At 42.0% G+C, this 15,478-nt stretch overlaps 1 protein-coding gene across 1 annotated transcript in view; it reads left to right on the top strand.

The window, feature by feature from the left end:
- Positions 1-15,478, top strand: part of DGKH (diacylglycerol kinase eta) — a 200,385-nt gene that overhangs the window by 91,335 nt on the left and 93,572 nt on the right. Inside the window, exon 4 of the mRNA XM_052650123.1 lies at positions 3,593-3,673. Within this exon, the coding sequence (XP_052506083.1) occupies positions 3,593-3,673 (81 nt within the window). The remainder of the gene's footprint in view (positions 1-3,592; positions 3,674-15,478) is intronic.

The raw sequence follows: 15,478 nt of genomic DNA on the forward strand, positions 1-15,478 counted from the left end.
AACCAGCAGCATATTAGATAATTCAGAAGAAAGGACCAGTGATCTAGAAGATAAATTAGTGGAATTCACCCAATCAGAACAGCAAAAAGAAAAAAGAACCAAAAAATGGAACTAGCTTAGGGGACCTCTTGGGCAACATCAAGTGTGCTAAGATTCACATTATTGGAGGTGTGCTAAGATTCACATTATTGGAGTCCTGGAGGGGAAGAGAGTGGAAAGGACAGAAAACCCGTTTGAAGAAATAATGGCTGCAAAACTTTCCTAACCGAAGGCCTAGCGTCACCTGGGAAGCCCCAGCCTAAGGCCAGCGGTTTTCCTTATTGATCTGCTGTCTGAATGACCTATCTACTGATGTAGAGGGTGCTAAAGTCGCCTGCTATTACTGTATGACTGTCAGTTTTCTCCCATCATGTCTGTTAGTATTTACTTTATGGATCCAGGTGCTCCTGTGTTGGGTATATATGTATTAACTAGTGTCACATTTTCGTGTTGGATTGATCCCTTTGTCATTAGGTAACGCCTCTCTTTGTCTCCTGTTGCAGTCTTTGTTTTAAGGTCATTCTGTCTGGTATAAGTGTTGCTATCCCATATTTCTTTTCATTTATGCTTGTGTGGAATAGCTTTTCCATCTGCTCGCTTCCGGTCCGTGTGTGATTTTAGATCTAAAGGGAGTCTCTTGCAGACAGCATATGTATGGGTCTTGTGTTTGTATCTGTTCAGCTACCGTGTGTCTTCTGATTGGAGCATTCAGTCCATTTACATTTGAAGTGATGCTCGATAGGTGCGTGCTTCCTGCCATCCTGTTAACTGTTGGCTGCTTGTCTTTGTTCTCTGCTCCTTTCTTTTGCTTTCTTCCCTTGTGATTCCGTGACTTTCTCTAGTATTATGTTTATATTCCTTTCTTTTTATTATTTGTGTATCGTTTTCTCCAACATCCTGCAGAAAAACCCGAAAGAGCTTTTTGACCAACCCCATATTATCAGTTTTTGGTTTGTGGTTACTGCTTATATCTCAACCTCTGTATATTGCAGTCTATTTTAAGTTGATAGTTGCTCAAGTTTGAACATGTTCTAAAAGCACTCCATTTTTACTCCGCTCAACATTTTATGTTTTTGATGTTATTTTACTTTGTGTATTCCTTAATTATTGTAGATATATATGATTTTACTGGTTTTGTCTTTTGACCTTCACACATGTCCTGCATTGGCAGGTGGGTTTTTAACACTAGCGCCCCCTGGAAAGCACTCATACCTTTGATCCATTACTTTTACTACATTTTTGCCTTTACTGGAGAGATATTTTCTTTCATAATTTTCATATTTCTAGTTATAATTTTTCTTTTCTGTTTAAATTCCTTCAACATTTCTTGTGAGACTGGTTTAGTGGTGATGAACCACAGTGTAGACAAGCTGTTGCCTGGGAAACTTGTCTCTCAATTCTGATTTATGATTTTGCTGGGTACAGTATTCTTGGTCAAGTTATCTCCTTTCAATGCTTTGACTATATCATGCCACTCCCTTCTGTAAAGTTTTTGCTGAAATGTCAGCTGACAGTGTTATGGAGCTTCCACGTACGTAACTAGTTGTTTTTCTCTAGTTGCTTTTAAGATTCTCTCTTTAGTTTAACATTTTAGCATTTTAATTATAATGTGTCTTGGTGTGGGTCTCATTGGGTTCACTTTGTTTGAGTCTCTCTGTACTTCCTGGCCCTGGATACCTGTATCCTTCACCAACTTAGGAAAGTTTTCAGCCATGCAAATAGAAATGAAAAGAAATAACGGGATAACAGTCTTGCCATTTGCAAAAACATGGATGAATATAGAAGGTATTATGCTAAGTGAAATAAATTAGACAGAGAAAGACAAATACCATATAATTTCAATTATATGTGGAATCTGTAAATTATATATGGAATCTAAAAAACAAATGCGCAAACAAACCCAAACAGAGAGTTACAGATACAGAGAACACATGGGTGGTTGTCAAAAGGGAGGGGTATGTGAGGTTGGGTGAAGTAGGTGAAGAGGATTGAGAGATCCAGACTTTCAGTTATAAAAATAAATGTCATGTGAATTTAATGTACAGTAAAAGCAATATAATTAATAATATTGTAATAATTTTATATGATGACAAATGGTTACCTAGGTAATCGTTTGATGATGTATTTGATTGTCAAATTACTATGTTGTACTCTTGCAACTAACATAATAGTATATGTCAATTATACTTCAATTTAAAAATAGTAAGATTTATTGTTACTGCACCAGTAAGATAATTGATAATTTTTATATTAAAAATATGTTTGTGATATAATAGTATCATTATATACCAGGAGGTAAAAAATAGATAACAAACAAACCTAATTCTTAGCTTATGCCGCTATGGAAATAATAGCAAAATGAAATAATCTTATTTTAAAAGCCATTATGTTCACAGTTAAACCCTGATCTGGCTCCATCCTGACCCTGCATATTTATTTCCAGGCAACACTGACCATTTGATCGCCTACAGCCCCGCCCCATATTTTCCATCTCCAGGATGATTTTCCCTCTGTCTCCACTTGAAGAAATTCCCTGTTTTCTTTAAGATGCCTCTAAAATTATCTTTATTCCAATATACGCAAGAGAAAGTGTTTTCTGCTGGAGAAATTATCTATGACCTTCCATAGTATTTTGCGCGTTTCCTCTTCCACATTTAATGGTCTACCTTACTTAAAACTAGTTGTGTCTCTTTCAGTTCCCATGCCAGATTATAAATTCTTTCTAGTGAGGGAACAAGTCTTATGGTCAGATTAGTTGGCTAGAAGTAGAGTTGCATTACACCCTGGAGATCTTGGGGAGTGATGGAAACTGAAATTAGATAAGGGAGCCCTTTTTTCTGTAGTTCTGGAGGAGCAGTGTTATACCAACCTCGCTGGAAGTACACCGAAGGACTGTGAACGGGGCCCAGCTGACTGAAAATAGGAAGAATACATATATTGACTAGAATTTCCTAATCTCTCAATTGTCCATTTTTAAATATTGTAATTCTATGGAGTTTTTAACCACTGAAACTTTTTTGATTAAAATGCTTTTCAGCCTAAAAAAAAGTGTTTGAACCTGGCCAAAAAAAGAAAAGAATATAAATAAAACTTTTAAGAGTATATAAAGAAAGTCATCTTATGTTTGCAGAGCATATGCACCGTCTCATTAGAACACACTTACTGATGAGGACAGCAACATTCAGAAGGTTCAGTAACGGGCCGTGACCTGAGCCAGGACTAGTTCTTCTCATGGTGGGGTGTGTGAGGAGGTGTGCATATCACACACTTAGTAGGTTCCCCATAAACGATGCTTCTGGAGAGCACAGGGCGTTTTGCAATGAGACTGTATACCAGGGGCTTCTCTAAAGTCCTATACAGTTTGAAATTTATGTGTTTATTGAACTTTATGGTTTTACTCACAAAGTATCACTAACTTAAGTTTTTCATCATTTTTTATTTCTAATTCCTGATATAGCTTCATGGTCATGACCTGATGGTAAAAAAAAAAAAAAATACTGAGGATCACTGAGTTAGGTTTTCAAATAATGTTTGTGTTCTTTTTTATTAACAGTCTCTGATATTTGATGAAGTTGACCTCTCAGATGCCAGTGTAGCTGAAGCAAGCACAAAAAATGCTAACAACAGCTTCACGGTATGGTTCTATTCTGCTAACTCCCTCCTCGAACATTATAGAAAAACCTTTCCAAAGCTTATACTGAATGCCCTCCTCATTTGCCAACTGTGTGCCATGTGTGCTGGAGTTCTTCCCAACACAATAACCTTGATTAGTACCTTGTAGATTCTAATACCCCAAACCATTCATGATTGTTTGGGTCAATAAACCAATCCATTAAATGTATATTTTAAATATATATATATATTTTAGACTTCTTAATTTTAGTGCTTTAAAATTTTCACCCCCTTAAATATAACAGTTCAACTGATTCCACTGTTCTTGAATATTCACAACGTTTGTTTTTTTCCCTTCGTTCTTAAAAATAATATTTTCTCTTTTTCTTCTGCTGTTACTCCAGTTGCTAAAGTTTAGACCTTCATTTCTTCTCATTTAAGTAATTCATTTGGCAGCTATTTAAAGAAGAGTCCTCAGTTCTAGTTAATTTTTTTTTCCAGTTGCAAATCATGTTGCTTCAAAGGCTTCATAGGCTCAGGTTGCATCTGTAACTCCATTATAAAGCCCTATAAACTCCTACCTCTACATTCCAGTGTTGCTGATAATTGCTTGTCCGTATACCTCCTACCCATCCAGCATTTCTTTCTGAGCCGAGTGCTTTTTCTGCTCCCTCTGGCTTAAATGATGCCTCCTGCATCTGTAGCTGTTGAAAGTCTACCGACGCTTCAAAGCTTATGTCAGATATCCCATTCTTTTTGTACTTCTTTGATTACAAAAATACAAGTTAAATATGAATTGAGGATCCACCATGTGCCAGGAACTAATAAACATAATAAACAAGATTCAGAGATGAAAACACACACACACACACACACACACATATATATATATATATATATATATATATACCACTCTGCTGAAGATGTGCACAGTATAACTGAGTGAAGTTCATCTGGGATACTTTGGGTAGCTACATCCTTAGGTCCGCTCAGGTGCTCTCTGGGTCCTGTCGCCATCCAGGCTCCCAGCCCCAGCCACCACCGCAGACAGCAGGGCGTTGTGTTCATGCCCTAGGCACGCAGGGCAGCGCCATGATGGAGGTGAGCTCCGGAAGGTAGGGCTGGGGGTGGAGAGGAAGCAAGAGTTCAGATTTAGTCTGATTGATTTATGGGCATGAGAGATAATTCATGCTGCGAGCATCCCTCCCCCTCCCCCCTCCCCAGGGACCATTGAGTTTGAGAAGAGAGAGGACAGCCAAGAATAGAATCCTGGGAAAAGCTTAACAACGTAAGGTTTGGCCACTAAAGACTGAGAGAGAGCGCTCTGCAGTATAGAAGGAATGACAGGAGGCGGTGATGTTATGAAAAGCCAGGGGAAGGGAGTTGTAAGGCGGAAGTCGTCGCACATCAAATGCTGTGGAGAGGTCAAGGCCAAGAAGAAAGGAAGAGCGTCTGCTGAATGTCGAAACAGGGCAGGTCATCCGGTCACGCTGGTGGGAGCAGTGGCAGAGGAGGGTCGTGTGCACGAGGCACATGGAGACGCCACGTGGAAAGGCAGAGGGCAGCAGCACGGAATCCTGACCCCAGAGCCTGGCTGTTAAAAGAAGGAGCTGGCACAGAGCACCAGGAACTTGCAGGTTCGAAGAGGCAGCTCTGGTTTCGTTGTTGTAGTAGCAGATCTTTTGCTTTGGTTTTTAAAACTGGGTTTTGAGCGTGTCTATACCACCGGAGGACAGAAGTGTTAGATCAAAAAGTCTGAAGCTTCGGGAGAGAGAGGGCGTAATTGATGGAGCGTATTTGCCGAGTAAACGAAAGGGGGTGGTACCCAGAACACAGGTCAAGAGGTTAGCCTTTAAAATGGATAGCTGGAACCTGCGATATAGGGAAACACTGAAAGTGTTAGTCGCTCAGTCGTGTCTGACTCTTTGCAGCCCCATGGATGGTAAGCTCCTCTGTCCATGGAACTCTCCAGCAAGAATACTGAACCTGCTCTATAGCACAGAGTTCAGCCTGGCATTCTGTGGTGACCTATGGTGGGGTTTGGGAGGAAGCGCCGTGGAAGAGGGGATATATGTACGCATAGAGCTGAATCAGCATTATACAATGTGGTACAGCAGGTATACCCCAATTAAAAAAAAAAAGAAAGGTAAGCCTTGAACAAGACGCAGAAAGTTTATGGAAGTAAAGGTGTGGGCAGGAAGTTCATATATTTCAAAACCAAACACTACTGTTTTCTCAGTGAAATTGAAGATAAGGATATATACTATGAGTAAGAGTTCAGGAGGGTTTGCAAGAGCTACTGTAGAAAATGAGAATTAAAACTGAACAGCGGCTAGTAGAAGATTACTAGGTAGCAGAGAGTGTCTGCCAAAGATTGGAGATTAAGTTTAGAAATGTTCTTAATTCCTAGGCCAACGGAGTTCTCTATAAAATGAGTAAAGGAAAACAGCTAAGTTGGCCCAAGATTGATGACTTCTAGGGTACATTTGAGGGCTTCCCAGGTGGTGCTAGTGGTAATGAACCCACCTGCTGATGCAGGAAACATAATGAGACTTGGGTTCGATCCCTGGGTTGAGAAGACCCCCTGGAGGAGGGCATGGCAACCCACTCCAGCATTCTTGCCTGGAGAATCCCATGGACAGAGGAGCCTAGCAGGCTACAGTCCATGGGGTCGCAGAGTCAGACGTGACTGAGCAACTTAGTATGCATGCAGGGGAGATTGTTGGATTTCAGGGATCAGTAACTCATCCATCTTCCCCCTCTGTGTTCTCAGTTTTTGAGAATAGAGTATAAGGAATAAGGGATGACTTTATTAATGGCTGAACAGGATCCAGTAACCAGTAAATACAGAGCTTCTGATAAGTTGTTGGAGGCTCAAGGGCAAAATGTTGCTTATTTTTCCTTCCTCTGAAGTGAGGGTGGGGTCCTGTAATTAAGCTATCAGATTAACCACTTGCCTTCCCTGGGGAGTGAACAAAACAAGAGTCTTCTCCCCTCCATGGAGACTCAAAGTGATGGTTGCAGATAAGAGTTTCTCCCTGACCAGGATCTAGTGTTTAATATGAAAGAGGGTTCCAAAATTTAAGATTTGAAAGATAAAGTAACTTCAGGTGAAGACAAGACCTAGGGTGTTGGACTACGTAAAGGGACTTGGAAAACCTGGGTTTGGGAGAGGTTATTCAAATTATTTGTACAACTCTTTCTTGGACCTTCAACCACACGCAGTGTCTCCTTTTTATTTTCTGCCTTTTTTAGTTAAGTACTTATGTTTTCATAACCTCCTTGAGAATAGGGACTGTCACACATTTAAGGTCACAGTTCCTTATCCATAAACATTTGTTGATTTTAACGAATAAAATGAAAGTTTATTTTGGGTATGAGAAGACTTTTTTGTTGAATTATTTTCAGGAAATTTCTTGACTCATCCAAATGTTGTTTCTCAAGTTTGTTGAACTAGAAATGCAGAGACTAAAATGTTGGGTGGATTGCTTAGAATTTTATAGCAAGTCAATTCAATAGAACTTTGCAGGGTATAAAATGGAATAAGAGATATGTTTTCAAGCGGTGGACAATCCTCCCTGTCTTTAAATATTTAAATATTCCACCTTCCTGGGTCACAGTGACTGCTGGCTGATGCTGTTATTTTGACCAGTTTGTGTCAGAGGTTAATGGTGTAGTTTGGTGAATCCAGCAAATGGTCAAATTCTGCTTCCCCTCAGTCACTCTTCTTGCCTTGAAGTCCCTAAGGATGATATATCAACAGGGGACACACAGTAAATGGAAAATCTATAATTAGCAAATGGAAAGTGGAAATGCTGTGCTTCACCGAAAAACCCAGTTTTCAGGCTCTCGTAAAATGGGTTCTAGAGGGAGTGTTCTAACTCCTTCTGTGGTTATGAGCGGGCATCGAGGCTGGCTGGGGCCCAGTAGAGGGGTGCTGCAGGGAGTGGGGGGATACAAACCTCCCAGAGATGGTGTTAAGGGATCTGCAGGCATCGTTAAGACCGACCCACGTGAGGACTGCTATAAATAGCCGCGTGCTTTCATCCCAGGGGTGAATAATTGTTTTGCTTTGGAGATTGTTTAAATTGCCTCAGGTATTGTATTAGTTTTCTTTTGCTTTCTAACAAATTGCCACAAATTTAGTGACTTAAAACAATGCTTATTTATAATCGTACAGTTTCTGTCGGTCTCATAAAATAGCTGGATTCTTCTGCTTCAGGTCTCATGACGTTGAAATAGATAGATATGGTAAAGTAAATACACACACACACACACATATACTCTTTAATTACCTTGTGTACTTGGTCACTCAGTTGTGTCCAACTCTCTGCAACCCCATGGACTGTAGCCCACCAGGCTCCTCTGTCCATGGAATTTTCCAGGCAAGAATACGGAAGTGGGTTGCCATTTCCTCCTCCAGGGGATCTTCCCAACCCAGGGATCAAACCCACATCTCTTATGTCTCCTGCATTGGCAGGTGGATTCTTTACCACTAGTGACACCACTTTGCGCTAATTTTTTTTTAAGATTAAAAAAAAACGTGAACTGTTTTTAAAGTCTTTATTGAGTTCGTCACAGTATTGCTTCTTTTTTTGTGTTTTGGTTTTTTTGGCCTTGAGGCGTGTGGGATCTTAGCTCTCCAACCAGGGATTGAACCCACACTCCCTGCATTGACAGGCAGTGTCTCAACCACTGGACCACCGGGGAAATCCCACATTGGCCTAATTCTGACCTGTGTTTGAGTTTCTGGTTTTACAAGTGTCTTCTGCTTTAGGCAGCAGCAACAACAAAATCTCCTAACGCTGAACAGTTGTCAGTGATGTGATTGGGGAACAGAAAAGACCAATTCCTGGCAGCCTTATTGGCATTTTGTGAGTCCTTAGGTTAACATTCACAGTTAATTTGCAGTGTAAGTCCTACCACGACGTCTTCTCTGACTATGGGATCAATAAAACGTTCTTAATTTTTGGTCTATTTTTAGTCGTTCATTTTCTTTATTTTATTGACATTTGCATAGTGTTCTGGGGTTTTATTTTCACTTTAACCTTTTTATCCCTAACACTTCCGTGCTGTGTGTGATTGTGCTCCTCTGATACTAGACTGGAGGGCACTCACTTCCCTTTGGTCCCACTGGGCCCCCCGGGAAGGGGCCGCAGCTCTCCTGATAGTTAACTCAGAGCCCGTTCCTGCCGTGTAGGCTTCTGTCCGGCTGGTCAGTCTTTGCTGTCGCTTCTCACATCCACTGCTCTCTTCATCTCTTTCTCACTAATCATAGCATTTACAAACCCAGCTTCTACTGATTTACTGTTGAACCATAATTGCTTTACAGTGTTACATTAGTTTCTGCTATACAACTAAGTGAATCAGCTGTAAGTATGCATATACCAGGAGAAGACTATGGCACCCCACTCCAGTGCTCTTGCCTGGAAAATCCCATGGACGGAGGAGCCTGGTGGGCTGCAGTCCATGGGGTCGCTAAGAGTCGGGCACGACTAAGCGACTTCACTTTCACTTTTCACTTTCATGCATTGGAGAAGGCAATGGCAACCCACTCCAGTGTTCTTGCCTGGAGAATCCCAGGGACAGAGGAGCCTAGTGGGCTGCCATCTATGGGGTTGTACAGAGTCGGACACGACTGAAGCGACTTAGCAGCATACATATACCAGGGCTTCCCCGGTGGCGCTAGTGGTAAAGAACCCACCTGTCAATGCAGGAGACCTAAGAGACACAGCTTTGACCCCTGTGTGGGGAATATCCCCCAGAAGAGGAAATGGCAACCCACTCTAGCCTGGAGAATCACATGGACAGAGGAGCTTGGCAGGCTACAATCCCTGGGGTCGCAAAGAGTTGGACACGACTGAAGCGACTTAGCACATACATATATCCCCTAGGTATAAATATATCCCTTCCCTCTTGAGCCTCCATCCTATGCTCCCACCCCTTTAGGTCATCAGGTCACTGAGCTGAGTTCCTTAGGCTATACAGCAGCTTCCCACTAGCTAGCTATTTCACACATGGTAGTGAATATAAGTCAACGCTACTCTTCCGATTCATCCCTCCCTCCCGGACCCCCTCTGTGTCCACACACCCACTCTCTGCATCTGCAGCTCTTCCTGGAACTAGGTGCTTTTTCCAGTTGCAGTGCTTAGACTGTGAAGTCAAACAGTCAGGGTTTGGGTTGGGGGGCCGTGTCTAGTTAGGTGACCTCGGACTAATTAGTTAACTGCTCTAAATCCTTAAATGTTCAGTGTCCTTACCTTTGAAAGTGAAAAGTGAACGTGTTAGTCTCTCAGTCATGTCTGACTCTTTTTGACCCCATTGACTGTAGGCTGCCAGGCTTCTCCATCCATGGAATCCCCCAGGCAAGAATTTGGAGTGTGTAACCATTCCCGTCTCCAGGGGATCTTCCCGGCCCAGGGATCGAACTCAGGTCTCCAGCATTGCAGGCAGATTCTTTACTGTCTGAACCGCCAGGGAAGTCCCACATATTGGTGACTACTGTTGATCATTCCCTTGAACTTAATTATCCCTTGATTCCCTTCACAAGTGTCAGTATTGCCAACTTTTAAAAGTTTGGGAATTTTGAAAGAGAATATGGGCAAACTTTATCTTGAGAAAACATTCCATCCTGCCTGTCTCTCAGAGATGTTGTGAAGATTTATTTCCACTCTTTTCTCATTATATTGTTAGGCAAAGGGACCATTTTGTAATGAATGAAAATACAGTTGTTCCTTGTTGGTTAAATGTTCTTTGCTAAAGAAAAGCTTTTTAATGATTTGAAAGCCATCACAGTGGTGTGGTATACCTCAGGCTTTCAAAGTGTACTGTTCAAATGACTGTTTTCTTTAAATTTTAATGAAGTTTAGACTAAGCCTTCAACAAAGGAGTCATCATTTTTAAAGAAATGATTGTGTTGACGTTGGTGAAGTTTCTTATGGAAGTTTGTAAGGAAAGCTTTTTTTTAAAAACAAACAAACAAACAACAAGAAAGAGGTACAGAGGTCATTTATTTAACTACCCTTGGCATTTTTAGTGAGTGATCTCCAAATGTGTTTCAAATCCCCCGGCTATTTCACATCCATGCCGGCTCACTCGGTTGTATGGAGCAGATGCCATGTGGCAGCACTTGTTTTTGGAACTAAATGAGCACTGGAACAAAGAGTCCTTTTAGGGCTGGGTCACTTGCCATGGTCATGTAAACATGATCAAAAGTTGATTAGCATTAGATTATGATTCTTCTGATGAGGTTTTTAAAAGGAGACGTAAAAGCAAACCAATAGAGAGAATACTCATAACGGCACATAAAGTGCTGAAAACGATGCTCTCATAGTCCAGTCAAAGTAAGCAGGCTGAGTTTTAATGGAAGGGAAGATGTTTTTAAGAACTTATTTCTTTCATGTTTACTTTCTGTTTATCCGGTTTCCCCCTTAGCTTTCCCTCTGTTAATGTAATTCACTTCATCTCTCAAGAGAGATGTCATATCCTTTGAACCTAAGGAAGTGTCAGTTTACTTTTATCTATTAACAACACACTCTTTAGTTAGATGGAAATAGCAAAAAGTTATTTTCTTTTTGTCATTTTTGAACCCCCATCACAAAACAGGTATTCAGATAAACAAGTTGATGTACAATCACTTAGAAAAGTAAGTTGCCTAGTTTATTAGGTAATATTTAGTTCGCTGCATGGGGCTTCCCTGGTGGCTCAGATGGCAAAGAATCTGCCTGCAATGAAGGAGACTCGGGTTCGATCCTGGAGTTGGGAAGACCCCCTGGAGAAGGGAAAGACTACCCAGTCCAGTATTCTGACCTGGAGAATCCCATGGACAGAGAAGCCTGGTGGGCTATAGTCCAAGGAGTCACAAAGAGTCAGACACGACTGAGCGAGTAACACTTTCACTCTTTGCAGTCTGCTGTGTACCTCTTATAACTGTTTCATAAGATCACTGATCTCATCACTCATTCAATTTTGTATACCAGTCCTGTAATTGGGCTTCCCTGGTGGTGCAGAGGTTAAGCGTCTGCCTGCAATGCGGGAGACCTGGGTTTGATCCCTGGGTCAGGAAGATCCCCTGGAGAAGGAAATGGCAACCCACTCCAGTATTCTTGCCTGGAGAATCTCATGGACGGAGGAGCTTGGTGGGCTACAGTCCACGGGTCGCAAAGAGTCAGACACGACTGAGCGACTTCACTTTCACTTTCACCTGTAATGTAGGTTCTAGTATGCTTCCCATTTTACAGTGAGAAATCTGAGACAGAGAAGTTAACCTCTAACGTATCTGGGTTCCAAGGCCTTGATTTGTGCTTCTCTTTTGGCCGTGCTGCCTCTTGGTTGTGTGGGCAGGCTGCTCTAACTGTGGTGGGCAGACTTAGTTGCCCCTTGGCATGTGGGTCACCTGACACACCCTTCTCCTTCCCAGCCTGGTAAGGTGGATTCTTATCCACTGAGCCCCCAGGGAAGTCCCTTGATCTGTACTCTTGATGCTGTGCTCTTCTGTCTCTCTCTCATAGAGTTTTAAGCGAGTGTGATTCAGATAGTATTCCTGTTATTGGTTTTTACATGTTCAGCTGTGTTTTCTTTTCCACGTCAATCATAGAGTCTTAGTGTTACGCGATGTGCAGTAACTCGATGTGCGCTTGTTGGTTCTACCACAGATTTAGAGCATTACATGTTATTGTGAGGGCTGCCCTTTAAATCGAAAGGTTGATAACAAGGCAGGTAACTAATATTATAAAAAGCTAATATTTAAAAAAAAAGGTCTGGAAATTATGGGATTGTTTGACATTAAAGGGCACTTTTTATTTTAAAGACTTGGGAAAATGTGACATCTGTTTAGTATTTGAAGGATTATTATGTATAAGAGGGCTTCCTGGGTGGCTCAGTGGTAAAGAATCCGTCTGCCAATGCAGGTGATGTGGGTTTGATCCCTGGGTTGGGAAGATCCCCTGGAGGAGGGAGAACAGCAGCCCACTCCAGTGTTTTTGCCTGGGAAATCCCATGGACAGAGGAACCTAGTGGGCTACACAGTCCATAGGGTCACAAAGAGTTGGACAGGACTGAGGATCTGAGCACGCATTTATGTATAAGAAACAGTTGACAGGTTTGGTGTACAGGACAAAGATCCTGTATTCATGGAGGGACAATTTCAGCTCTATATAAGGAGAGAACTTTCTGTGTCATCTGATAGAACAGGCCTCTTGTGAGGTAATGGCTCTGCCCATTATTAGAAATCTCTAGTCATTTGCTTCCGTGTGATCTGGAAGGGGCCTTCAAGAAGAGAGTTCTCAGAGCAGACTCAGGTTCAGAGAGCTGAAGTGACTTTCTCAAGGTTGGATGACTGATAGCTGTGCACAGCTGGTATAGAATTCAGGGCTCTCAACCCTCAGGGTTTGTTGGGAGTAAGCAGGGGGCAAGGGCTATAGAGATGGCTGGACTTCATGCTGGACAGTTTGCATACTCTTGGCTCATTGCACACAGCAAGAGCTAAGGTACCTTCCTCAAGATTGCTGTTGAGACTATTTCGTGGTGTGTGTATGTGGGTAGGGGCTAAGGAATGGTGGAGCCTGAAATTTCCTAAGGCGCAAAGACTGTCTTCTTCCACCACTGAATCCCCAACGCTAACATGGGGCCAGACACAGAAGGGAAAGACAAATATTTGTTGAATGAATGAAAGGAAAGGTCTTGTTGAAGGAGTCAGTGATATTTGTAGACTCTAGTTTTTTGAAAGGTGTTATTTCAAGTTTTAGCCTAGAGAGCACAGTTTCCTAATTTCCCCTCATGGTGTTGGATTATAATATACCCATAAATATGTATATCCTTCTTTGACATCTATCCATTATGACTCAGACTATTTTTATACCAACAATAAGCCTTACAAACATGATTCTCGTCTATGTTCATCATTGTATTTCCACATAATTACTAGATAACTGAAAGTAATGTTGATGAAAATATTTTAATGTCTATGTTGATGAAAATATTTTCTTGTACTCTAAAGTGATACCACGGGCTTCCCTTGTAGCTCAGTTGGGAAAGCATCTGCCTGCAATGCAGGAGGCCCGGGTTCAATTCCTGGGTCGGGAAGATCCCCTGGAGAAGGAAATGGCAACCAACTCCAGTATCCTTGCCTGGAAAATCTCGTGGACAGAGGAGCCTGGTGGGCTAGAGTCCATAGGGTCCCAAGAGTCGGACACGACTGAGCGACTAAACCACCACCACCACCAAAGTGATACCACACTAATGCAATTGGAGTGGCTATTGTTTTGCTTTTAAAGTTGATTTATATACAGTTTAGGTTAGACTTTTTATTATGATTCTGATGATTTTTACATTTTTTGAAATTTGTATTTGTTTTTCTATAAAAGACACCAGACCTTTAGAAATGAAATAGCATTATTTATTTATTTATTTTTTTAAATTTTTATTTTTACTTTATTTTACTTTACAATACTGTATTGGTTTTGCCATACATTGACATGAATCCACCACGGGTGTACATGCCTTCCCAAACATGAACCCCCCTCCCACCTCCCTCCCCGTAACATCTCTCTGGGTCATCACCGTGCACCAGCCCCAAGCATGCTGTATCCTGCATCGGACATAGACTGGCGATTCGATTCTTACATGATAGTATACCTGTTACAATGCCATTCTACCAAACCATCCCACCCTCTCCCTCTCCCTCTAAGTCCAAAAGTCCGTTATACCCATCTGTGTCTTTTTTGCTGTCTTGCATACAGGGTCAATAGCATTATTTCTTTGGGTGTGTCATGTTAATCTTTTCATTGGGTGATATACATCTTTTCCAAGAGTATAACACAAATACTTTTTTACATTTTCATGAGTTCCTTTAAGCCACAGTCCTAGGAGGTAAGAAAAAACATTGGTCCTTTTGTAGCTAGACTAAAATGTTTGGAAATATGGTGTGGGTGGGAGAACTGTACCTTTGTCTCCACCTTCGTCAGTACCCTTCTATGAACCTGTCAGATAGGTTAACTGAGGTCTCCACCTTCACTAGTAACCTTCCATACATCTTTTAAATGGACTTTCTGGAGTAAACCATTGAACATGTCCTTGAGTATCCTGGCAGCCCAGGAGCTCTGGGAACCTGGGCTTGGTTGCATAATCAGACCATGGGTGTCCAGATCAGTTTCACAAGAGAACCTGTTGTTGTGTGAATAGACACCACTAAAAGGCTGGGCAGGTTCTCTCGTCGTTGAGAGAACTGTGTGCCTGGAGATCCGGGTAGGGTACCGTGTTCATTTGCTGTGCCTGGCATTACTGCCTGCTCCTTGCCCAGCGCTGATCCACAACTCAGGAGGAACATGGTTCTCGGGACCAGAAATCTGTAACCTGCACCGCAGGCCACACTCCCCCCTGATTCTCCATTTTCAGAACTGCCCTTAGACATTCATTCATTCATTTAGCAAATAGTTATCCAAAGCTTAGGGGCTTCCCTGGTGGCTGAGACGGTAAAGAATCTGCCTGCAGTGCAGGAGAGCTGGGTTTGATCCCCAGGTCAGGAAGATCCCCTGGAGAAGGGAATGGCAACCCACTCCATTCTCCATGCCTGGAGAATTCCATGGACAGAGGAGCCTGGCGGGCTACAGTCCATGGGGTTACAAAGAGTCAGACACGACTGAGCGACTGACCCTATCAAAGAAGCTTACATATGTATCAGACACTGCTAGATTCTGGATATATATAGTGGCAAGTAAGAGGAACTGGCCACTGATACTATATTTTGAAAAGTTTAAAAGCCTCCAGGAACAGGTCCCCATCTTTGAAATATGTGGCCTTGGAATAGGGTTCTTGAGATATGAAAAAC

The sequence above is a fragment of the Budorcas taxicolor genome, chromosome 12 (genome assembly GCF_023091745.1).
Source record: "Budorcas taxicolor isolate Tak-1 chromosome 12, Takin1.1, whole genome shotgun sequence".
In the NCBI taxonomy this organism is placed as follows: Eukaryota; Metazoa; Chordata; class Mammalia; order Artiodactyla; family Bovidae; genus Budorcas; species Budorcas taxicolor.